General features: G+C 32.9%; 1 protein-coding gene across 1 annotated transcript in view; it reads right to left on the bottom strand.

Moving 5' to 3' along the window:
• LOC106996402 (ankyrin repeat domain-containing protein 30B) overlaps positions 1 to 25160 on the bottom strand; it is a 127039-nt gene that overhangs the window by 57609 nt on the left and 44270 nt on the right. The window contains exons 13-33 of the mRNA XM_077947952.1: positions 24336 to 24426; positions 22118 to 22146; positions 21947 to 22019; positions 19951 to 20012; positions 18379 to 18469; positions 16754 to 16815; positions 16389 to 16479; positions 14767 to 14828; positions 14389 to 14479; positions 12766 to 12827; positions 12403 to 12493; positions 10783 to 10844; positions 10419 to 10509; positions 8799 to 8860; positions 8435 to 8525; positions 6813 to 6874; positions 6452 to 6542; positions 4836 to 4897; positions 4471 to 4561; positions 2856 to 2917; positions 1333 to 1423 (exon numbers count right to left, since the gene is read on the bottom strand). Coding sequence (XP_077804078.1) covers positions 1333 to 1423; positions 2856 to 2917; positions 4471 to 4561; positions 4836 to 4897; positions 6452 to 6542; positions 6813 to 6874; positions 8435 to 8525; positions 8799 to 8860; positions 10419 to 10509; positions 10783 to 10844; positions 12403 to 12493; positions 12766 to 12827; positions 14389 to 14479; positions 14767 to 14828; positions 16389 to 16479; positions 16754 to 16815; positions 18379 to 18469; positions 19951 to 20012; positions 21947 to 22019; positions 22118 to 22146; positions 24336 to 24426 — 1570 coding nt within the window. The remainder of the gene's footprint in view (positions 1 to 1332; positions 1424 to 2855; positions 2918 to 4470; positions 4562 to 4835; positions 4898 to 6451; positions 6543 to 6812; positions 6875 to 8434; positions 8526 to 8798; positions 8861 to 10418; positions 10510 to 10782; positions 10845 to 12402; positions 12494 to 12765; positions 12828 to 14388; positions 14480 to 14766; positions 14829 to 16388; positions 16480 to 16753; positions 16816 to 18378; positions 18470 to 19950; positions 20013 to 21946; positions 22020 to 22117; positions 22147 to 24335; positions 24427 to 25160) is intronic.

Genomic DNA, 25160 nt, shown 5'->3' with positions numbered 1-25160 from the left:
AAAGCCAAGCCAAGGTTCTTACATTCAAGCATCTCTTATTCAAATTGCAAATATCAACAAAATATATACATATATATATATGACATCTCATATTAATAAAGAAAATTAATGAGACACTGAGGTTTAGTCCAATTCTACTAACCCTCATGATTCCAGTCGTCTCCGGTGCACCAACACTCTAACATTCTACAGTAAAAATATTCTAAATGCTTCTGAAATGAGTTCACTCAATTTTCCTTCATAGAAAATCCAAAATAATCTAGCTGGCTTCTCCCTTGTCCCCTGCTTCCTGCCTCACAATCTCTTCTCTTTAGTAAAAATAATCTCTAGACTTGTGCTCTTGATTCTTCCCATTCAACACCTGTTAAACTTCTTTTCCCCACTCTTTCCTTTCTCTTTGTTTAGTGGTAATATCTTCCTTCTATAATTTCTATTGTGTTGCCCCTTCCTTCTTCACCTCTGGCTCAAAACACACTCAGAAGTAAGATCAACATAATCCTTTCCCCTGACCCTTTTCCACTGCAACCTTCTACCCAATTGCTCCTCTTCCACATTTTTCCCAAGAATGGCCTCTCCTCTTGCTACTCAGAGCAAGGTCCAAGGACCACCAGCATCAGCATCGCCTGAGAACTTACTAAAAATGCAGAATCCCAAGTCGGCTGAATCACAGTGTGAATTGTTAACAAGGTTTCCAGCTGATCTTCTATGAAAACTTCTGGTATATACGGATTGTATATGACAAATTATATACATGGGTGGCCGTGCACATATGCTTACTCTCACCTACTGCAAATAGAACACAGTTCTCCATGGTCAAGTGCTTCCATTCCTAATGGCTTCCCACCAGTGAGAAATACAGGAAGAATCAGAATACCTTTGCTGTAATTCTCTGGTAAATTTTGGTACTAGAAGGTCACTTTTTATTCTTCCCAAATTTCTAACCATACCCAATCTCTTTCTAAAGAATCATTTCATTTTATCATCCTCCATTACATAAACATGCTTCCTGTTCCTTCATGTACTCTCTGTACACTCTGTCTCTCTCAGTCTTCTTTTCCTCTTTTACTACTTTCTTCTTTCTTATTTTCTTATTTTCCTCAGGTCTTGGAATATCCTGAATTCAAACTAGTAATTCAGCTCCGTTTCAGCACTCTCAATATAGTCTGTTGCCAATACCTGATAAGATGTATAACTTATCACCATTTCACTTCTCTTTTTCTCCGCACTTTGCATTTAGAAGGTAATTCTCTTTGGCTATTAGAGGATATTCTTCCTCATCAGTTTAGAGAAATATTTGGTCAAATGGCTTTTTAAGTAAAAAATGGTTCTTACCTTCTAATTTTCCACTTATCATATGGAATTCTTTTTGAGGTGTAGCCTTGGGTAAACACACATCCTTCTGTGAAACAGTCTCACGGTCACTCTGTTAAAAGTAATATCAACAAATAATTTAAATGGAAAAATCCTAATAATGAAGAGTATCAAAATTTTCTAATTAAAATCTTTTTTAAAAACACAGTTTCCTGCTTCACAAGCAATTCAATTTTAGAGCAGATATGTATAAAGCCCCAAAACATTTTGATAGAAATCCTCACGTAATACGGTCTACATCAAGCTTATCTTTACATTCATGTGGCCATTAACTTGGTTACTGAGCAGGAAAAACACATCACATTCACGAAAAAATTCACTCATGCATATTTCAAAAATTATCTCTTAAAAATATCTAACTTATGTGTAGTCCTCATCAAAACTAAATATGACATTTCAAACAAATACAACACACTCGCTACTTGCCATAACACATACCACATTAAACATTTAAAATATTCATGATCATAGAATTGTTTAGTGTTAAAAATGATGCATGTCATGAAGAGAACTTTTAGAGTCTGTCATATAATGTATGCACAGAATATTGAAAAAGCTGCTTTATTTAGGTAAACAGGGGCTTAAAATCAGCAATATGTTTTTGACAAAATTTATGCTGACAAAGTGCTTGAATAGAATGTAAATGCACTAAGAAAAATAATTATGTCATGTCTAAATCAAAGCAAACAATATTAAAGTATTTTTGTCTCATGACAAATCAGATAAAATCTACCTGTCTATTTACTTCCACCCTTTGCTGTTACCACCAGGCAGCAGCTGCTTGTTTGTAAGAGGTCAGATCCTTTCTATGTCTTTCTATAGTTGTGACCTTAAAATACATCACTACTATTTGACACTCAACCTGAGGCAGCTTGACTGCCACAGAGGACCTCAAGGAGTTCTATTTGTGAAAATAATTTATATTTTTAAAAGAATACTCAACCAATACTCTTGTTATTATAGTCCCACAAGGTTTCCTATTCCTCAGACTTTTCTTTCTTCTGAAACGTTCCCTCAGCTCTATACTGAACAATAAAGATACGTCAATACGTTCAAGTCTCAGCCATTAACTTTTCTGGCCCCAACTTTTACAATACTGCAGTTTAAACTGTCTGTCTATGAAGCCAGTTAGAACTTCTATACATCTAAATATACCACAGAATCATATATTTGCCCATAACTGGACTCAGTGTCATTCTTTTGTTTTTAGACAAAAGTACTCCAGATCCCATGTGAATTGCTAGTGACTTCTAAGCCACTATACCACGCTGGCTTCTTAAATTAATCCTATACCTTAGCAGATTTTCACAATGAAGCAGTAATCTACCTAGCACATAGATTCTCTATTAAGTGTATTCTGAAAACTATCAAAAATAATTTAGGGTGACATATGCAGAGGTGAAAAGATAAAGTCTAAGCCTCTGATTTAATGTTTTCGTATCATGCAATTCTAATATTAAAAAAACACTGATAATACATAGTACCTCTAAATCCCAAGAATTTTCTTCTTCATCCTTTTGTTTGGATTCTGATGGGACCATCTGATCTATAAAAGGTTAATCACAGGTACATTCATGAGAACATGTCTCTAGTATAAATTTTAAAAACATATGCAAATCTTTCATTCATGAATCTGTGGTTTTTCCTCTGTAGCCCTTATATTCTTTTTATCTATTACAATCACTACTTCTGTAGTCAAATCATTAGTACTGAAATCTAAAACGTCTGAAAATTAACATATCATTCATTAGAATGCAGAAAAATAGAAATTTGACAAACTTGTATGAATTATTTCCACACAAAGCAGTCACACCCTCTTCTCTCGTGAAACCCTTTATGTCCTATATTGCTGTTCATTCAGAAAACTTTACTATTACTTATCATCTCTCATTTCTTTGTAAATTTTTATTTTGTAGTATTACTTAACTCGATTGACTCAGCAATCTCTATTACTCAGTTCTTCCATAAAGATTACTTATCAATGAAAAAGATTTTTTAGGGATATTAATTTTTTGATGTTAGTAAACTATGTGTCCAACCCTTTTACATTTCAATATGCCACGTCAGCATATTGGGCATGTTTTGGCTGTGTATATGTTTTAGGCAGATAAGCTTAAAAAACTTTTATTGCATATAAATTAAGAACTGCTTTAATTACGACACATTTCATCCCTAATGCAGCAATATCTTCAGAGTCAAGTTGTTACACCTTGGAGAAACATCAGAAATGTATAGGAAACAATAATTGCCTTATGTAATCTAATGTTCCCACGTTATAGGATAAAAATCAAGGCCCACACAAGACTTGAAGAGCTCTCAGGCCCTTGAGACAGAAAATGAATTTATACCAAAAATAACTCAGAGCAAGGTCCAAGGATCATCCGCATCAGCATCACCTGAGAACTTATTAAAAATGCAGAATCCCAAGTCAGCTGGATCACAGTGTGAATTGTTAACAAGGTTTTCAGCTGATTTTCTATGAAAACTTCTGGTCTATATGGATTGTATATGACAAATTATATTCATGTGTGGCCGTGCATATATGCTTAGTCTCACCTATTGCAAATAGAATACAGCTCTCCATGGTCAGGTGCTTCCATCCCTAATGGCTTCCCACCAGTGAGAAAGACAGGAAAAGTCAGAATACTTTTGCTGTAATCTCTGGTACATTTTGGTACTAGAATGTCACTTTATATTTCTCCAAATTTCTAACCATATCCGATCTTTTTGAAAAGAATAATTTCATTTTATCATCCTCCATGATATAAACCTGCTTCTTATTCCTTCATGTACTTTCTGTATGCTCTTTCTCAGTCTTCATTTCCTCATTTACCACTTTCTTCTTTCTTATTTTCTCATTTCACTCAGGTCTTGGAATATCTTGAATTCAAACTAATAATTCAGCTCCTTTTCAGCACTCTCAATAGAGTCTGTTGCCAACACTTGATAAGACGTATAACTTTTCACCATTTCACTTCTCTTTTTTTCTGTGCTTTGCATTTAGGAGGAAATTTTCTTTGGCTATTAGAGGATATCCTTCCTCATCAGTTTAGACAAATATTTGGTCAAATGACTTTTTCAATAAAAAATGGTTCTTACCTTCTAATTTTCCACTTATCATGTGGAATTCTTTTTGAGGTGCAGTCCTGGGTAAACACACATCCTTCTGTGAAACAGTATCACGGTCCCTCTGTTAAAAGTAATATCAATCAATAATTTCAGTGGAAAAATCCCAATAATGAAGAGTATCAAAATTTCCTAATTAAAATCTTTTCTAAGAAAACTTCACCATGAAGCAGTAATCTACCTAGCACATAGATTCTCTATGAAGCATATCCTGAAAAATATCAAAATTAATTTGGGGCTGACATATGCAGAGGGGAGAAAATAAAGTCTAAGCCTCTCATTTTGTGTTTTCATATCATGCAATACTAATATTAAAAAAAAATAGTAATACACAGTACCTCTAAATCCCAAGAATTTTCTTCTTCGGCCTTTTTTTTGGATTCTGATGGGATCATCTGATCTATAAAAGGTTAATCACAGATACATTCATGAGAACATTTTCTATTTTAAATTTTAAAAACATATATAAACCTTTTATTCACGCATCTGTGGTTTTCCCTCTGTAATCTGTATATTCTTGTTATCGATTAAAATGCCGGCTTATATAGTCAATCGACTAGAATTGAAATTTAAATAGTCTGAAAATTAACATTATATCATTCATTAGAATGCAGAAAAATAGAAAACTGACTAAACTGTATGAAGCATTTCCTCACAAAGCAGTTATACCCTCCTCTCCTGTGAAACACTGTATGTCCTATATTTGCTGTACATTCAGAAAACCTTAATTACTGATCATCTCTCACTTCTTTGTAAATTTTTATTTTGTAGTATTACTTAACTCGTTTGACTGAACAATCTCTATTACACAGTTCTTCAAAAAAGATGATTTATCAACAAATAAGATTTTTTAGGGATATTAACATTTTGATGTTAGTAAACTATATGTCCAACCCTTTTATATTTCAATATGCCATGACAGCATATTGGGTCTGTTTTGGCTATGTATATGTTTTAGGCATGGAAGCTTAAAAAGCTTTATTGCATATAAGTTAAGAACTGCTTTAATCATAATGATGCAGATATTCCCCAATGCAGCAATATCTTCAGAGTCAGCTCGTGACAACTTGGAGAAACATCAGAAATGTATAGGAAAAAATAATTGCCTTAATTAACCTAACATTCCCACATGCTAAAGGATAAAAATCAAGGCCCACACAAGACTTGAGGAGTTCTCAGGACCATGACAGAAAATGAATTTATACCAAAAATAACTCAGAGACAAGGACCACCATCGTCAGCATCGCCTGAGAATTTATTAACAATGCAGAATCCCAAGTCGGCTGAATCACAGTGTGAATTGTTAACAAGGTTCTCAGCTGATTTTCTATGAAAATTTCTGGTCTATACGGAGTGTATATGACAAATTATATACATGTGTGGCCGTGCATATATGCTTACTCTCACTTATTGCAAATAGAACAAAACTCTCTATGGTCAGGTGCTTCCATCCTTAATGGCTTCCCACCAGTGAGAAAGACAGGAAAAGTCAGAATACTTTTGCTGTAATCTCTGGTACATTTTCGTACGAGAAGATCACTTTATATTTCTCCAAATTTCTAACAATATCCGATCTTTTTGTAAAGAATCATTTCATTTTATCATCCTCCATTATATAAATCTGCTTCTTGTTCCTGCATGTACTCTCTGTACGCTCTGTCTTTCTCAGTCTTCATTTCCTCTTTAGCTACTTTCTTCTTTCTTATTTTCTCATTTTCCTCAGGTCTTGGAATATCTTGAATTCAAACTAATAATTCAGCTCCTTTTCAGCACTCTCAATATATTCTGTTACCAACACATGATAAGACGTATAACTTATCACCAATTCACTTCTCTTTTTTTCCATGCTTTGTATTTAGGAGGTAATTTTCTTTGATTATTAGAGGATATCCTTCCTCATCAGTTTAGAGAAATATTTGGTCCAATGACTTTTTCAATAAAAAATGGTTCTTACCTTCTAATTTTCCACTTATCGTGTGGAATTCTTTCTGAGGTGTAGCCTCGGGTAAACGCACATCCTTCTGTGAAACAGTCTCATGGGCACTCTGTTAAAAGTAATATCAATAAATAATTTCAATGGAAAAATCCTAATAATGAAAAGTACCAAAATTTCCTAATTAAAACCTTTTTTAAAAAATTTCACTATGAAGCAGTAATCTACCTAGCACATAGATTCTCTATGAAGCGTATCCTGAAAAGTATCAAAAACAACTGGGGTAACATATGCAGAGGTGAAAAGATAAAGTCTAAGCCACTGATTTTATGTTTTCATATCATGCAATACTATTATTAACAAAAATGATAATACATAGTACCTCTAAATCCCAAGAATTTTCTTCCTCTTCCTTTTGTTTGGATTCTGATGGGATCATCTGATCTACAAAAGGTTAATCACAGGTAAATTCATGAGAACATTTCTCTACTATAAATTTTAAAAACATGCAAATCTTTCGTTCACGAATCTGTGGTTCTTCCTCCTTAGACTGTATATTCTTTTTATCAATTACTATCACTACTTCTGTAGTCAATACGTTAGAAATTAAATCTAAAAAGTCTGAAAATTAACATTTTATCATTGATTAGAATGCAGAAAAATAGAAAACTGACTAACTTGCACGAAGTATTTCCTCACAAAGCAGTCATACCCTCTTCTCCCGTGAAACACTGTATGTCCTATATTTGCTGTTCATTCAGAAAACTTTTCTATTACCTATCATCTCTCATTTCTTTGTAAACTTTTATTTTGTAGTATATCTTAGCTCAATTGACTCAGAAATCTCTATTACACAGTTTGACAAAAAAGATGATTTATCAACGAATAAGATTTTTTAGGCATGTTAATTTTTGATGTTAGTAAACTATATGTCCAACACTTTTACATTTCAATATGCCATGACAGCGTATCGGGCATGTTTTGGCTGTATATATATTTTAGGTAGATAAGATTAAAAACTTTTATTGCATATAAATTAAGAATTGCTTTAATTACAATGACACAATTCTTCCCTAATGCAGCAATACCTTCAGAGTCAGGTTGTGACACCTTGGAGAAACATCAGAAATGTATAGGAAAAAATAATTGCCTTAATTAACCTACCGTTCCCACATATTATAGGATAAAAATCATGGCCCACACAAGACTTGAGGAGCTCTCAGGCCCTTGAGACAGAAAATGAATTTATACCAAAAATAACTCAGAGCAAGGTCCAAGGATCATCCGCATTAGCATCGTCTGAGAACTTATTAAAAATGCAGAATCCCAAGTCGGCTGAATCACAGTGTGAATTGTTAAAAAGGTTTTCAGCTGATTTTCCATGAAAACTTCTGGTCTATATGGATTGTATATGACAAATTATATGCATGTGTGGCCGTGCATATATGCTTAGTCTCACCTATTGTAAATAGAACACAGCTCTTCATGGTCATTGTTTGCATCCCTAATGGCTTCCCACCAGTGAGAAAGACAGGAAGAGTCAGAATACTTTTGCTATTATTCTCTGCTAAATTTTGGTACTGGAAGGTCACTTTACATTCTTCCCAAATTTCTAACCATACCCGATGTACTCATAAAGAATCATTTTATTTTATCAACCTCCATTATATAAACATGCTTCTTGTTCATTTATTCTCTGTACACTCTGTCTTTCTCAGTCTTCCATTTCTTGTTTTACTACTTTCTTCTTTCTTATTTTGTCATTTTCCTCAGGTCTTGGAATATCTTGAATTCAAACTAATAATTCACCTACTTTTCCACACTCTCAATAAAGTCTGTTGCCAACATCTGATAAGACGTATAACTTTTCACCATTTCACTTCTCTTTTTTTCCGTTCTTTGCATTTAGGAAGAAATTTTCTTTGGTTATTTGAGGATATCCTTCCTCATCAGTTTAGGGAAATATTTGGTCAAATGACTCTTTAAATAAAAAATGATTCTTACCTTCTAATTTTCCACTTATCGTGTGGAATTCTTTTTGAGGCGTAGCCTTGGGTAAACACACATCCTTCTGTGAAGCAGTCTCACGGTCACTCTGTTAAAAGTAATATCAATCAATAATTCAATGGAAAAATCCTAATAATGAAAAGTACCAAAATTTCATAATTAAAATTTTTTTTTAAAAAAATTTCACTATGAAGCAGTAATCTACCTAGCACATAGATTCTCTATGAAGCGTATCCTGAAAAATATCAAAAATAATTGGGGTGACACATGCAGAGGTGAGAAGATAAAGTCTAAGCCTCTGATTTTATGTTTTCATATCATGCAATACTAATATTAAAAAAACATTGATAATACATAGTACCTCTAAATCCCAAGAATTTTCTTCCTCGTCCTTTTGTTTGGATTCTGATGGGATCATCTGATCTATAAAAGGTTAGTAACAGATACATTCATGAGAACATTTCTCTACTGTAAATTTTAAAAACATATACAATTCTTTCATTCATTAATCTGTGGTTTTTCCTCTGTAGCCCGTATATTCTTTTTATCGATTACAATCACTACTTCTATAGTCAATCCATTAGAATTGAAATCTAAAACGTCGGAAATTTAACATTATATCATTCACTAGAATGCAGAAAAGTAGAATGCTGACTAACTTGCACGAAGTATTTCCTCACAAAGCAGTCATACCCTCTTCTCCCATGAAACACGGTATGTCCTATATTTGCTGTTCATTGAGAACACTTTTCTATTACCTATCATCTCTCATTTCCTTGTAAATTTTTATTTTGTAGTATATCTTAGCTCGATTGACTCAGCAAATTCTATTACACAGCTCATCAGAAAAAAGATGATTTATCAACAAATAACATTTTTTAGGTGTATTAACTTTTTGATGTTAGCAAACTATATGTCCAACCCTTTTACATTCAATACCCCTTGACAGCGTATTGGGTGTGTTTTGGTTGTGTATATATTTTAGAAATATAAGCTTAAAAAGCTTTTATTGCATATAAGTTAAGAACTGCTTTAATTACAATGACGCAGTTCTTCCCTAATGCAGCAATATCTTCAGAGTCATGTTGTTACACCTTGGAGAAACAAAAGAAATGTATAGGAAAAAATAATTGCCTTAATTAACCTAACATTCCCACATGCTACAGGATAAAAATAAATGCCCACAAAAGACTTGAGGAGCTCTCAGGCCCGTGACAGAAAACGGATTTATACCAAAAATAACTCAGCAAGGTCCAAGGACCACCATCGTCAGCATCGCCTGAGAATTTATTAAAAATGCAGAATCCCAAGTCGGCTGAATCACAGTGTGAATTGTTAACAAGGTTCTCAGCTGATTTTCTATGAAATCTTCTGGTCTATATGGAGTGTATCTGACAAATTATATACATGTGTGGCCGTGCATATATGCTTACTCTCACTTATTACAAATAGAACACAACTCTCCATGGTCCGGTGTTTGCAGCCCTAATGGCTTCCCACCAGTGAGAAAGACAGGAAGAGTCAGAACACTTTTGCTGTAATTCTCTGGTAAATTTTGGTACGAGAAGGTCACTTTATATTTCTCCAAATTTCTAACCATACCTGATCTTCTCGTAAAGAATCACTTCATTTTTTCATCCTCCATTATATAAACCATTATTCCTTCATGTACTCTCTGTATGCTCTGTCTTTCTCAGTCTTCATATCCTCTTTAACTACTTTTTTCTTTCTTATTTTCTCATTTCACTAAGGTCTTGGAATATCTTGAATTCAAACTAATAAATCACATCCTTTTCAGCACTCTCAATATAGTCTGTTACCAACACCTGATAAGACGTATAACTTTTCACCATTTCACTTCTCTTTTTTTCTATGCTTTGCATTTAGGAGGTAATTTTCTTTGGCTATTAGAGGATATCCTTCCTCATCAGTTTAGAGAAATATTTGGTCAAATGACTTTTTCAATAAAAATGGTTCTTACCTTCTAATTGTCCACTTATCGTGTGGAATTCTTTTTGAGGTGTAGCCTTGGGTAAACACACATCCTTCTGTGAAACAGTCTCACGGTCACTCTGTTAAAAGTAATATCAATCAATAATTTCAGTGGAAAAATCCCAATAATGAAGAGTATCAAAATTTCCTAATTAAAATCTTTTTTAAAAAATTTCACTATGAGGCAGTAATCTACCTAGCACATAGATTTTCTATGAAGCGTATCCTGAAAAATATCAAAAATAATTGGGGTGACACATGCAGAGGTGAGAAGATAAAGTCTAAGCCTCTGATTTTATGTTTTCATATCATGCAATACTAATATTAAAAAAAACATTGATAATACATAGTACCTCTAAATCCCAAGAATTTTCTTCCTCGTCCTTTTGTTTGGATTCTGATGGGATCATCTGATCTATAAAAGGTTAGTAACAGATACATTCATGAGAACATTTCTCTACTGTAAATTTTAAAAACATATACAATTCTTTCATTCATTAATCTGTGGTTTTTCCTCTGTAGTCCGTATATTCTTTTTATCGATTACAATCACTACTTCTATAGTCAATCCATTAGAATTGAAATCTAAAACGTCGGAAATTTAACATTATATCATTCACTAGAATGCAGAAAAGTAGAATGCTGACTAACTTGCACGAAGTATTTCCTCACAAAGCAGTCATACCCTCTTCTCCCATGAAACACGGTATGTCCTATATTTGCTGTTCATTGAGAACACTTTTCTATTACCTATCATCTCTCATTTCCTTGTAAATTTTTATTTTGTAGTATATCTTAGCTCGATTGACTCAGCAAATTCTATTACACAGCTCATCAGAAAAAAGATGATTTATCAACAAATAACATTTTTTAGGTGTATTAACTTTTTGATGTTAGCAAACTATATGTCCAACCCTTTTACATTCAATACCCCTTGACAGCGTATTGGGTGTGTTTTGGTTGTGTATATATTTTAGAAATATAAGCTTAAAAAGCTTTTATTGCATATAAGTTAAGAACTGCTTTAATTACAATGACGCAGTTCTTCCCTAATGCAGCAATATCTTCAGAGTCATGTTGTTACACCTTGGAGAAACAAAAGAAATGTATAGGAAAAAATAATTGCCTTAATTAACCTAACATTCCCACATGCTACAGGATAAAAATAAATGCCCACAAAAGACTTGAGGAGCTCTCAGGCCCGTGACAGAAAACGGATTTATACCAAAAATAACTCAGCAAGGTCCAAGGACCACCATCGTCAGCATCGCCTGAGAATTTATTAAAAATGCAGAATCCCAAGTCGGCTGAATCACAGTGTGAATTGTTAACAAGGTTCTCAGCTGATTTTCTATGAAATCTTCTGGTCTATATGGAGTGTATCTGACAAATTATATACATGTGTGGCCGTGCATATATGCTTACTCTCACTTATTACAAATAGAACACAACTCTCCATGGTCCGGTGTTTGCAGCCCTAATGGCTTCCCACCAGTGAGAAAGACAGGAAGAGTCAGAACACTTTTGCTGTAATTCTCTGGTAAATTTTGGTACGAGAAGGTCACTTTATATTTCTCCAAATTTCTAACCATACCTGATCTTCTCGTAAAGAATCACTTCATTTTTTCATCCTCCATTATATAAACCATTATTCCTTCATGTACTCTCTGTATGCTCTGTCTTTCTCAGTCTTCATATCCTCTTTAACTACTTTTTTCTTTCTTATTTTCTCATTTCACTAAGGTCTTGGAATATCTTGAATTCAAACTAATAAATCACATCCTTTTCAGCACTCTCAATATAGTCTGTTACCAACACCTGATAAGACGTATAACTTTTCACCATTTCACTTCTCTTTTTTTCTATGCTTTGCATTTAGGAGGTAATTTTCTTTGGCTATTAGAGGATATCCTTCCTCATCAGTTTAGAGAAATATTTGGTCAAATGACTTTTTCAATAAAAATGGTTCTTACCTTCTAATTGTCCACTTATCGTGTGGAATTCTTTTTGAGGTGTAGCCTTGGGTAAACACACATCCTTCTGTGAAACAGTCTCACGGTCACTCTGTTAAAAGTAATATCAATCAATAATTTCAGTGGAAAAATCCCAATAATGAAGAGTATCAAAATTTCCTAATTAAAATCTTTTTTAAAAAATTTCACTATGAGGCAGTAATCTACCTAGCACATAGATTTTCTATGAAGCGTATCCTGAAAAATATCAAAAATAATTGGGGTGACACATGCAGAGGTGAGAAGATAAAGTCTAAGCCTCTGATTTTATGTTTTCATATCATGCAATACTAATATTAAAAAAACATTGATAATACATAGTACCTCTAAATCCCAAGAATTTTCTTCCTCTTCCTTTTGTTTGGATTCTGATGGGATCATCTGATCTATAAAAGGTTAATAACAGATACATTCATGAGAACATTTCTCTACTATAAATTTTAAAAACATATACAATTCTTTCATTAATTAATCTGTGGTTTTCCCTCTGTAGCCCATATATTCTTTTTATCGATTACAATCACTACTTTGTAGTCAATCCATCAGAGTTTAAATCTGAGTGTCTGAAAATTAACATTATATCATTCATTAGAATGCAGAAAAATAGAAAACTGACTAACTTGCATGAAGTATTTCCACACAAAGCAGTCATACCCTCTTCTCCCGTGAAACACTGTATGTCCTATATTTGCTGTTCATTCAGAAAACTTTTCTATTACCTATCATCTCTCATTTCTTTGTAAATTTTTATTTTGTAGTATATCTTAGCTCAATTGACTCAGCAATCTCTATTACACGGTTCGACAAAAAAGATGATTTATCAACGAATAAGGTTTTTTAGGAATATTAACTTTTTGATGTTAGTAAACTATATGTCCAACCCTCTTACATTTCAATATGCCATGATAGCATATTGCGCGTGTTTTGGCTGTGTATATGTTTTAGGAATATAAGCTTAAAAATCTTTTATTGCAAATAAATTAAGAACTGCTTTAATTACAACGACACAATTCTTCCCTAATGCAGCAATACCTTCAGAGTCAGGTTGTGACACCTTGGAGAAACATCAGAAATGTATAGGAAACAGTAATTGCCTTAAGTAACCTAATGTTCCCACATATTATAGGATAAAAATCAAGGCCCACACAAGACTTGAGCTCTCAGGCCCTTGAGACAGAAAATGAATTTATACCAAAAATAACTCAGAGCAAATCCAAGGACCATCTGCATCAGCATCACCTGAGAACGTATTAAAAATGCAGAATCCCAAGTCGGCTGAATCACAGTGTGAATTGTTAACAAGGTTCTCAGCTGATTTTCTATGAAAACTTCTGGTCTATATGGAGTGTATATGACAAATTATATACATGTATGGCCGTGCATATACGCTTAGTCTCACCTATTGCAAATAGAACACAACTCTCCATGGTCTGGTGTTTGCATCCCTAATGGCTTCCCACCAGTGAGAAAGACAGGAAGAGTCAGAATACTTTTGCTGTTATTCTCTGGTAAATTTCAGTACCGGAAGGTCCGTTTATATTCTTCGCAAATTTCTAACCATATCCAATCTACTCGTAAAGAATCATTTTTTTTATTATCCTCCATTATATAACCATGCTTCCTGTTCCTTCATGTATTCTCTGTACACTCTGTCTTTCTCAGTCTTCATTTCCTCTTTTACTACTTTCTTCTTTCTTATTTTCTCATTTTCCTCAGGTCTTGGAATATCTTAAATTCAAACTAATAATTCAGCTCCTTTTCAGCACTCTCAATATAGTCTGTTACCAACACCTGATAAGACGTATAACTTTTCACCATTTCACTTCTCTTTTTTTCCATGTTTTGCATTTAAGAGGTAATTTTCTTTGGTTATTAGAGGATATCCTTCCTCATCAGTTTAGAGAAATATTTGGTCAAATGACTCTTTAAATAAAAAATGGTTCTTACCTTCTAATTTTCCACTTATCATATGGAATTCTTTTTGAGGTGTAGCCTTGGGTAAACACACATCCTTCTGTGAAACAGTCTCACGGTCACTCTGTTAAAAGTAATATCAATAAACAATATCAATGGAAAAATCCTAATAATGAAAAGTACCAAAATTTCCTAATTAAAATCTTTTTTTAAAAATGTCACTATGATGCAATAATCTACCTAGCACATAGATTAGGTATTCTGAAAGTGTATTAAGTGTATCCTTAAAAATATCAAAAATAACTTGGGGGTGACATATGCAGAGGTGAGAAGATAAAGTCTAAGCCTCTGATTTTATGTTTTCATATCATGCAATACTAATATTAAAAAAACATTGATAATACATAGTACCTCTAAATCCCAAGAATTTTCTTCTTCGTCCTTTTGTTTGGATTCTGATGGGATCATCTGATCTATAAAAAGTTAATCACAGATACATTGATGAGAATATTTCTCTACTATAAATTTTAAAAACAAATACAAATTTTTCATTCACGAATCTGTGGTTTTTCCTCCGTAGCCCGTATACTCTTTTTATTGATTACAATCACTACTTCTATAGTCAATCCATTAAAATTTAAATCTAAAACATCTGAAAATTAACATTATATCATTTATTAGAATGCAGAAAAATATAAATTTGACTACCTTGTATCAATTATTTCCTCACAAAGCAGTCATACCCTCTTCTCCTGTGAAACACTGTATGTCTTTTATTGGCTGTTCATTCAGAAAACTTTGCCTATCATCTCTCATTCCTTTGTAAATTTTTATTATGTAGTATATCTTAGCTCGATTGACTCAGCAGTCTTTATTACACAGTTCGTCAAAAAATATGATTTATCAACGAATAAGATTTTTTAGGGATATTAACTTTTTGATGTTAGTAAACTATATGTCCAACGTTTTTACATTTCAATACACCATGACAGCCTATTGGGCGTGTTTTGGCTTTGTTTATGTTTTAGGAAGATAAGTTAAAAATACTTTTATTGCATATAAATTAAGAACTGCTTTAATTACAAAGATACAGTTCTTCCCTAAAGCAGCAATATCTTCAGAGTTCGCTTGTGACACCTTAGAGAAACATCAGAAATGTATAGGAAACAATAATTGCCTTAAGTAACCTAATGTTCCCACATGTTATAGGATAAAAATCAAGGCCCATAGAAAACTTGAGGAGCTCTCAGGCCCTTGAGACAGTAAATGAATTTACATCAAAAATAACTCAGAGCAAGGTCCAAGGACCACCAGCATCAGCATCGCCAGAGAACTTATGAAAAATGCAGAATCCCAAGTTGGCTGAATCACAGTGTGAATTGCTAACAAGGTTTTCAGCTGATTTTCTATGAAAACTTCTGGTCTATACAAAGTGTATATGACAAATTATATACATGTGTGGCCGTGCATATATGCTTAGTCTCACCTACTGCATATAGAACACAGCTCTCCATGGTCAGGTGTTTCCATCCCTAATGGCTTCCCACCAGTGAGAAAGACAGGAAGTGTCAGAATTCCTTTGCTGTAATTCTCTGCTAAACTTTTGTACGAGAAGTTGAATTTATATTCTTCCCAGTTTCTAACATTACCCGATCTTCTCGTAAAGAATCACTTTATTTTACCATCCTCCATTACATAAACCTGTTTCTTGTTCCTTCATATACTCTCTGTATGCTCTGTCTTTCTCAGTCTTCATTTCCTCTTTAACTACTTTCTTTTTCTTATTTTCTCATTTTCCTTAGGTCTTGGAATATTTTGAATTCAAACTAATAATTCACCTCCTTTTCAGCACTCTCAATATAGTCTGTTGCCTAGAGCTGATAAGATGTATAACAAATCACCATTTCACTTCTCTTTTTTTCCGTGCTTTGCATTTAGGAGGTAATTTTCTTTGGCTATTAGAGGATATCCTTCCTCATCAGTTTAGAGAAATATTTGGTCAAATGACTCTTTAAATAAAAAATGGTTCTTACCTTCTAATTTTCCACTTATCGTATGGAATTCTTTTTGAGGTGTAGCCTTGGGTAAACACACACCCTTCTGTGAAACAGTCTCACGGACACTCTGTTAAAAGCAATATCAGTAAACAATTTCAATGGAAAAATCCTAATAATAGCAAGTATCAAAATTTCCTAATTAAAATCTTCTTCAAAAAAATTCACTATGAAGCAGTAATCTACCTAGCACATGAATTCTCTATTAAGCATAACCTGAAAAATATCAAAAATAATTTGGGGGTGACATATGCAGAGGTAAGAAAATAAAATCTAAGCCTCTGGTTTTATGTTTTCATATCATGCAATACTAATATTAAAAAAACATTGGTAATACATAGTACCTCTAAATCCCAAGAATTTTCTTCTTCATCCTTTTGTTTGGATTCTGATGGGATCATCTGATCTATAAAAGTTAAATGACAGATATATTCATGAGGACATTTCTCTACTATAAATTTTGAAAACATATATAAATCTTTCATTCACGCATCTGTGGTTTTTCCTCTGCAGCCTGTATATTCTTTTTATCTATTCAATCACTACTTCTATAGTCAATCTATTAGAATTGAAATCTAAAAAGTCTGAAACTTAACATTATATCATTCATTAGATTGCAGAAAAATAGAAATTTGACAAACTTGTATGAATTATTTCTTCACAAAGCAGTCATACCCTCTTCTCCCGTGAAACACTGTATGTCCTATATTTGCTGTTCATTCAGAAAACTTTACCTATCATCTCTCATTTCTCTGTAAATTTTTATTTTGTAGTATTACTTAGCATGATTGACTCAGCAATCTCTATTACAAAGTTTTCCAAAAGAGATGATTCATCACCAAATAAGATTTCTTAGAGATATTAACTTCTTGATGTTAGTAAACTATATGTCCAACCCTTTTACATTTCAATATGCCATGACAGCGTATTGGGTGTGTTTTGACTGTGTATATGTTTTAGGAAGATAAGCTTAAAAAACTTTTATTGCATATAAATTAAGAACTGCTTTAATTACAATGACACAGTTCTTCTCTAATGCAGCAATATATTCAGAGTCACCTTGTGACACCTTGGAGAAACATCAGAAATGTATAGGAAACAATAGTTGCCTTAAGTGATCTAATGTTCCCACATGCTATAGGATAAAAATCAGGGCCCACACAAGACTTGAGCTCTCAAACCCGTGAGACAGAAAATGAATTTATATCAAAAATAACTCAGAGCAAGGTCCAAGGACCACCATCATCAGCCTCACCTGAGAACTTATTAAAAATGCAGAATCCCAAGTTGGCTGAATCACAGTGTGAATTGTTAACAAGGTTCTCAGCTGATTTTCTATGAAAACTTCTGGTCTATATGGAGTGCATATGATAAATTATATACATGTGTGGCCGTGCATATATGCTTACTCTCACCTATTGCAAATAGAACACAGCTCTCCATGGTCAGGTGCTTCCATCCCTAATGGCTTCCCACCAGTGAGAAAGATAGGAAAAATCAGAATACCTTTGCTATAATTCTGTGGTATATTTTGATACGAGAAGGTCACTTTTTATTCTTCCCAAATTTCTAACCATACCCCATCTTTTTGTAAAGAATCATTTCATTTTATCATCCTCCATTATATAAACCTGCTTCTTGTTCCTTCATGTACTCTCTGTATGCTCTACTTTCTCAGTCTTCATTTCCTCTTTTACTACTTTCTTCTTTCTTTTTTTCTCATTTTCCTCAGTTCTTGGAATATCTTGAATTCAAACTAGTAATTCAGCTCCTTTTCAGCGCTCTCAATATAGTCTGTTGCTAACACCTGATAAGACGTATAACTTATCTCCATTCAACTTTCACTTCTCTTTTTTTCCGTGCTTTGCATTTAGGAGGTAATTTTCTTTGGCTATTAGAGGATATCCTTCCTCATCAGTTTAGAGAACTATTTGGTCAAATGACTTTTTCAATAAAAAATGGTTCTTACCTTCTAATTTTCCACTTATCGTATGGAGTTCTTTTTGAGGTGTAGCCTTGGGTAAACACACATCCTTCTGTGAAACAGTCTCACGGTCACTCTGTTAAAAGTAATATCAATAAATAATTTAAATGGAACAATCCTAATAATGAAGAGTATCAAAATTCCTTATTAAAATCTTTTTTAAAAACACAATTTCCTACTTTACAACCAATTTGACTAAAGAGCAGACACATAGAGAATCAAAACATTTTGACAGAAATCCTCATTTAACTCTCTCTACATCAAGCTTATCTTTACATTCATGCAGCCATTAACTTGGTTACTGAGCAGGAGAAAGAAATCACATTCATGAAAAAATTCACTCTTGCATATTTCAAAAAGTATCTCTCTTAAAAATATCTAACTTATGTTGTAGTCCTCATCAAAACTAAATATGACTTTTCAAACAAAATACAACACACTTGCTACTTGCCATTATACATTTAAAATATTAAACATTTAAAATATTAAACATTTGAAGGCCAGATTTAACATTTAAAATATTCATGATTATAGAATTATTTAGTGTTAAAAATGATGCATGTCATGAAGAGAACTTTTAGAGTCTGTCATATAATATATGCACAGAATGTTGAAAAGCTGCTTTATTTTGGTAAACAGGGGCCTAAATTCAGCAACATGTTTTTGACATATCTATGCTGACAAAAAAAGTGCCTGAATAGAATGTAAATGCAGTAAGAAAAAAATTATGTTATGTTTAAATGAAAGAAACAAATATTAAAGTTTTTTTGTCTAATGACAAATCAGATAAAATCTACCTGTCTGTTGACTTCCACCCTTTGCTGTTACCACCAGGCAGCAGCTGCTTGTTTGTAAGAGGTCAGATACTTTCTATGTCTTTCCACAGCTGTGACCTTAAAATACATCACTATTATTTGACGCTCACACTGCTGCAGCTTGACTGCCACAAAGGGACTCAAGGAGTTCTATTTGTGAAAATAATTTATATTTTTTAAAAGACTAGTCAACCAATACTCTTGTTATTATAGTCCCACCAGGTTTCCTATTCCTCAGACTTGTCTTTTTCCTGAAATGTTCCCTCAGCTCTATACTGAACAATAAAGATATGTCAATATGTTAAAGTCCCAGCCATTAACTTTTCAGGTCCCAGCTTTTACAATACTGCAGTTTAAACTGTCTATGAATCCAATTAGAACTTTTGTACATCTAGATAAATCACAGAATCATATATTTGCCCATAACTGGACTCAGTATAATTCTTTCGCTTTTAGACAAACGTACTTCAGATCCCATGTGAATTGCTAGTGACTTCTAAGCCTTATTTTTTATACTATACCACACTAGCTTCTTAAATTAATCCTACAAATTAGCAGAATTTCACTATGAAGTAGTAACCTACTTAGCACATAGATTCTCTATGAAGCGTATTCTGAAAAATACCAAAAGTAATTTGGGGATGACATATGCAGAAGTGAGAAAATAAAGTCTAAGCCTCTGATTTTGTGTTTTCATATCATGCAATACTAATATTAAGAAAACACTGATAATACATAATACCTCTAGATCCCAAGAATTTTCTTCATTGTCCTTTTGTTTGGATTCTGATGGGATCATCTGATCTATAAAAGGTTAATCATAGATACATCCATGAGAACATTTCTCTATTATAAATTTTCAAAACATATACAAATCTGCTTTCATTCATGAATCTGTGGTTTTTCCTCTGTAGCCCGTATATTCTTTGTGTCGATTACAATCACTACTTCTATAGTCAATCCATTAGAATTGAAATCTAAAGTCTGAAAATTAACATTCTATCATTCATTAGAATGCAGAAAAATAGAAATCTGACTAAATTGTATGAATTATTTCTTCACAAAGCAATCATACCCTCTTCTCCTGTGAAACACAGTATGTCCTATATTTGCTGTTCCTTCAGAAAACTTTACCTATCATCTCTCATTTCTTTGTAAATTTTTATTTTGTAGTATTACTTAGTTTGATTGACACAGCAATCTCAAGCAATCTTAAGTAATCTAACGTTCCCACATGTCTCAGGATAAAATGAAGGCCCACACAAGACTTGCAGAGCTCTCAGGCCCATGAGACAGAAAATGAATTTATACCAAAAACAACGCCCAGTTTTCTTTATCAACAAAAAGTACATATTACAACTATTTGAATCAGGTTAAAGAAAAAAGCAAACATGAACAACTAAAACTTAAAAGACCATTTCATCATTAAGGGTTCGTTTATCATTTGACATCCATCAACTGTATACCCAGTTTTAAAAAGCAAATTTAACTTGTGATCAGCATCCCCAAAGTTCACATTTCATGCAGAGGGTCCAAGAAACTCAAATCATACTTTGGTAAGCCACCATTTTCACTCATTTTTAGAAGTGTACCCTGGATACTTTCAGAGATCTAACATGTTGCAACACCATAGCTCTAAGAATCTGTGGGTCACAGGTCAAATTGTTAGTGGAATGTATGATTCCAAAAAGAGATACTTTAAATATTGTAGTTTTAATTTCTAATAACTAAAAAATCAGCAGATAAAACTAACTTAAAGACTCTGAAATCTGCATGCTTTCATTTTTATTTATTATTAATCAGCATCAAAATTGTGCAATTAACTATGGTGTAGTCATACAATGGAATTTCATAAACAACCTAATATTTAAAAAGACACTTAACTGTGCTCTTTATGGATGTCTCTAAAAATTATAATGCAGACAAAAAAAGAATTGCTGAATATTAAAATATTACACTGTATAACCATGTATGCTTTAGAAGTTGAAAAATATTTTACATATTAAATATGAACTTGCACACACGTTGTAAAATGTTTAAACATGCATAAGAATAGTTTTTAAAATAGTTTAGAATATTGGTTACTTCTAGGCAATAAACGGTAGTACTATACAAAGACTCTAAAGCCAAAGGCTTCAGAATCACAGTTTCATGAAAAAGAGTGTGTTTATCAAATATTCACAAATAAATGACTAATTACTATCCTCATCTTTACAAGGGAAAGGTACCACACACATAAACAGACACACACAGGCACACATGCAGACACATACACACAAACACACAGAGTTCGCTAATCCGAGTTACCGATTTTCTTAGGATTCTCAAAGTGACAACACCGGAAATGAGGTAATTAATGTTAAAAAACAAGTGTTATATTAATAAAAGATGCAATCCCCGAAGTAAACCGTGGAATTTGAATCAAGCTTCAAAGAACTAAACAAAAATTAGACTTTCAAAATTCACCTCCTTGAATCTTTAAGAAATACAGAAGTTCAAAATAGAAAACATTACAGTTTCGGGATACAAAAGTGGAAACACTTGAGAACAAGGCTACAAAAATATTGTAAATTACTGTTCTTGTAAGATTGGGTTTTCAAACACAAATACCAGTATTGGCATTATCTAGATCAAATTTTTTTCAGCAAAGTTGAAAAAAATACAGCGTTGGGGATAGAAAGACTATTATCAAAATGTCCAATATTGAAATACTCGTCTTTACATAAGTTGAAATTTACCTGCTGTCAAAGGTTGTTCCTTCTTGCATTCGAAGGCTTCATTTGGAAAAGAGTTTTGTATTTCAGTGGCAGGCTAAATGGGTTTGGAAGAACAATGATTAATCAAGAATGGATACTTCACAAAATACATAGTTAAGAAGTCATTCAAAATGAAATTATAAAACTAAATACCTTGAAGGCAGATGACTTCTCAGGAGGCTCTAAAAAGCGAAAGAGATTTATCATCAATCATAAGTAAATATGACAAAGCCAACCACAAATGAACACAGTGAGAGTATCTAACTGAGTCCTCTTGGTCATCTTTGAGAATGAATACTTTAGATTTGGGAAGTTTTCTTTTGGTTTATTTAGGACACACACATGACAAGAATACACTGAAGAAAATATAAATATAGGTTTCACAGATCATGCAGTTAAGACTTCAAAAGCAAGATTGTATTTCACATGTAAAAAGAATTGATATGAGAAAATAAATGTCAAAGCTGAACATGGAATGCCATACCAGGTACTTAACGAAACACACTAGAATCATTTATGTTATTCTACTCATCATGTTCTTTAATATGGGCCTATCTTTGGAAAGGTACATAGTTATGATGAGAGTTCAATTGAATGTAGAATTGACATCTCATCTGTGAAGTGTTATGAATTGATCAGCTTGGATATACACTTAGGTCATAATACTAAATATAAATATTCATTGTTTTCCATAACCATATGGTGTAATCATATGCCAATATTTCTGTATCCTCTATTTTATCCATCTGAATGCTTCTTGATCCACTCATGCAAGATGTATAAAACTCATCATGGAAATAATTTATAAGCTTTCAATATTCACATATTTATATAAAAATTAATTGCAATAGATGTATTAAACACAAATAACTTTTTATATTGTTAAGTCACCACAATATTTATTTTAAAAAGCAATCTTATTATTCAAATATAAATTCAGTAATTTTTAGTTCCTACAACTCATCTGATTTGGTGTATCATTAGTCTATAATAAATTTTTGTGGAATGGCAATTCAACACACTTTCTTAAAAATAAAGTCAATGTTCTCAGTTTCAAATATATCTCATCTGAATAGCTAACATCAACAAAATATATATTTGTCATGCCTGATTGTAACAGAGAAACCTAATGAGTCACTGTGGTTCTCCCAATTCTAGTAGGCCTCCTGCTTCTGGTAGTCTCTGGAGTGCCCACAAACTACTTTCGGGAGTGCAAATAATCTAAATGCATCTGAAGAGAGTTCACTCAACTGTCCTTCTCAGAGGACAAAACCTGCCTACCTTCTTTCTTGTTTGTCCCCTGTTATCTGCCTAGAATGCCTCTATTAAAAAAATAAAATAAAAATAAAAAATAAACAAAACCCTCTAACTCTGTAGAATTCTTTCCATCCAACACTGTTTCAAATTTCTTTTTCCATCACTTCCCTTCTCCTTGTTTAGTGAGAGTATCTTAAATTTACAGTTTCTGCTTTTTTATCTTTTTCTTCTTCTTCTTCTCTGGCTAAAAGCATACTCAGAAACAAAAGGAATATAATGCTTTCTCTTGACCCTGTTATGTCTTGACTGTTTATTCAGTTGCTCTTCTTCCACATTTTCCCCATAAATGGCCTCTCCCCTTGCTTCTGAGAGCGAGCTCCAAGTACCACTGGTATCAGCATCGCCTGAGAACTTACTAATAGAAACTCAATTGTGCTGAATGATACTGTGTATTAATAAGGTATTCAGCTGATTTTCTAATGTTTCATAACTTTTGGTCTATACTGAGTATATATGACAAATTATATAGATGCACACCTATGCATATTTGTTAATACTCACCTATTGCAAATAAAACACAATTCTGCATGCTCAGATAATTCCATCCCTAATTCCTTCCCAGTAGTGGGAAAGACAGGAAAAGTGAGAAAACTTTAACTATAATTTTCTGACAAGTTTTGGGACTGGAAGATCATTTTATATTCTTACCATCTTTCTACACATTGTCTGTCTTTTCTAAATATATATATATATTTTCCCATCTCCATTTAATAAACCTGCTTCTTCTTCCTTCATGAACTCCCTATACTCTCTCTGTCTTCCTTAGTCTTCATTCCCTTTTTTACTCCTTTTCTCTTACTTATTTCCTGACTCTCCTCATGTCTTAGAGTATTTTGGATTCAAATAATTTGTTTTTTTTTTTTTTTTTTTGTACTCTCTATATATCCTGTTGCCAACTTATACAAGGAATAAAATGTAACTTACCATTTTATTCCTCTCTTTTCAATGTTATGTATTTAGTGGGTAATTTTATTTGGCTATTAGAGTATATCAGTCTTCATGCATTTGGACAAACATATGGTTAAAAGACTTTTCAAATAAAAATGGTTCTTACCTTCTACTTCTCTATTTGTATGCTTCGTTACACTTTGATAAATAGACTCAGGTGTACACACTTGAATCTTTGTAGAACTCTCAAAGAGACTCTGTTAAAAGTAGTATCAATAGATAATTTCAATTTTAAAATCAAAAGAGGCATAAAATTTCCTAATTAAAATATTTTTAAACTCAATTTCTGGCTTCAAAGGCAATTTGATTTAAGGATAGGCACATATTGAAAATCACAACATTTTGATAGAAAACCTCACATATGCTATCTAGATCAAAACTTACCTGTTATCTTCATGCAGCTATTGACTCAGTAACTGAGCATGAAAAAATAAATAATATTGACAAAAATATACACTTATCTGCATATTTCAAGAAGCAACTCACTTAAAAATATCTTACTTTATCTTCCTCACCAAAAATCAAGAAGGCACATCAAACAAAATATAATACACTTGCTACCTGCCATAACACAAGTTGGAATTCAATCAGGCTGGTGGGAAAAATATTAGAGATAGTTATAGAGATAGACACAAAGCTGCCTGGAAGACTGAGAAGTTTGCATAATTTTGGTAATAGATATGGTTGAAGGCAACCTGATCTTCACCTTTAGTTAAACAAATTAAAGTAGTCATAAAGGAAGGCAGAGTAGTTTACCTAGCTAGCTAATTTACTCATATAATCTTAAGACTAACCTTTGATGTACCACAGGTGCTTAAGGGCTTTTTACTCGGGAAGTCCACAATGTCAATTACCCTCTAATGGTGTTGACTCAAGCTTTTGTTAATTAATCTTACTGAATAATTGTGAGTCTGACTAGCTGATCAGGGCC

Source organism: Macaca mulatta, chromosome 9 (genome assembly GCF_049350105.2).
Source record: "Macaca mulatta isolate MMU2019108-1 chromosome 9, T2T-MMU8v2.0, whole genome shotgun sequence".
NCBI lineage: Eukaryota > Metazoa > Chordata > Mammalia > Primates > Cercopithecidae > Macaca > Macaca mulatta.
Note: the sequence above shows the minus strand (reverse complement) of the source record. Positions and strands in the feature narration are given on the sequence as shown.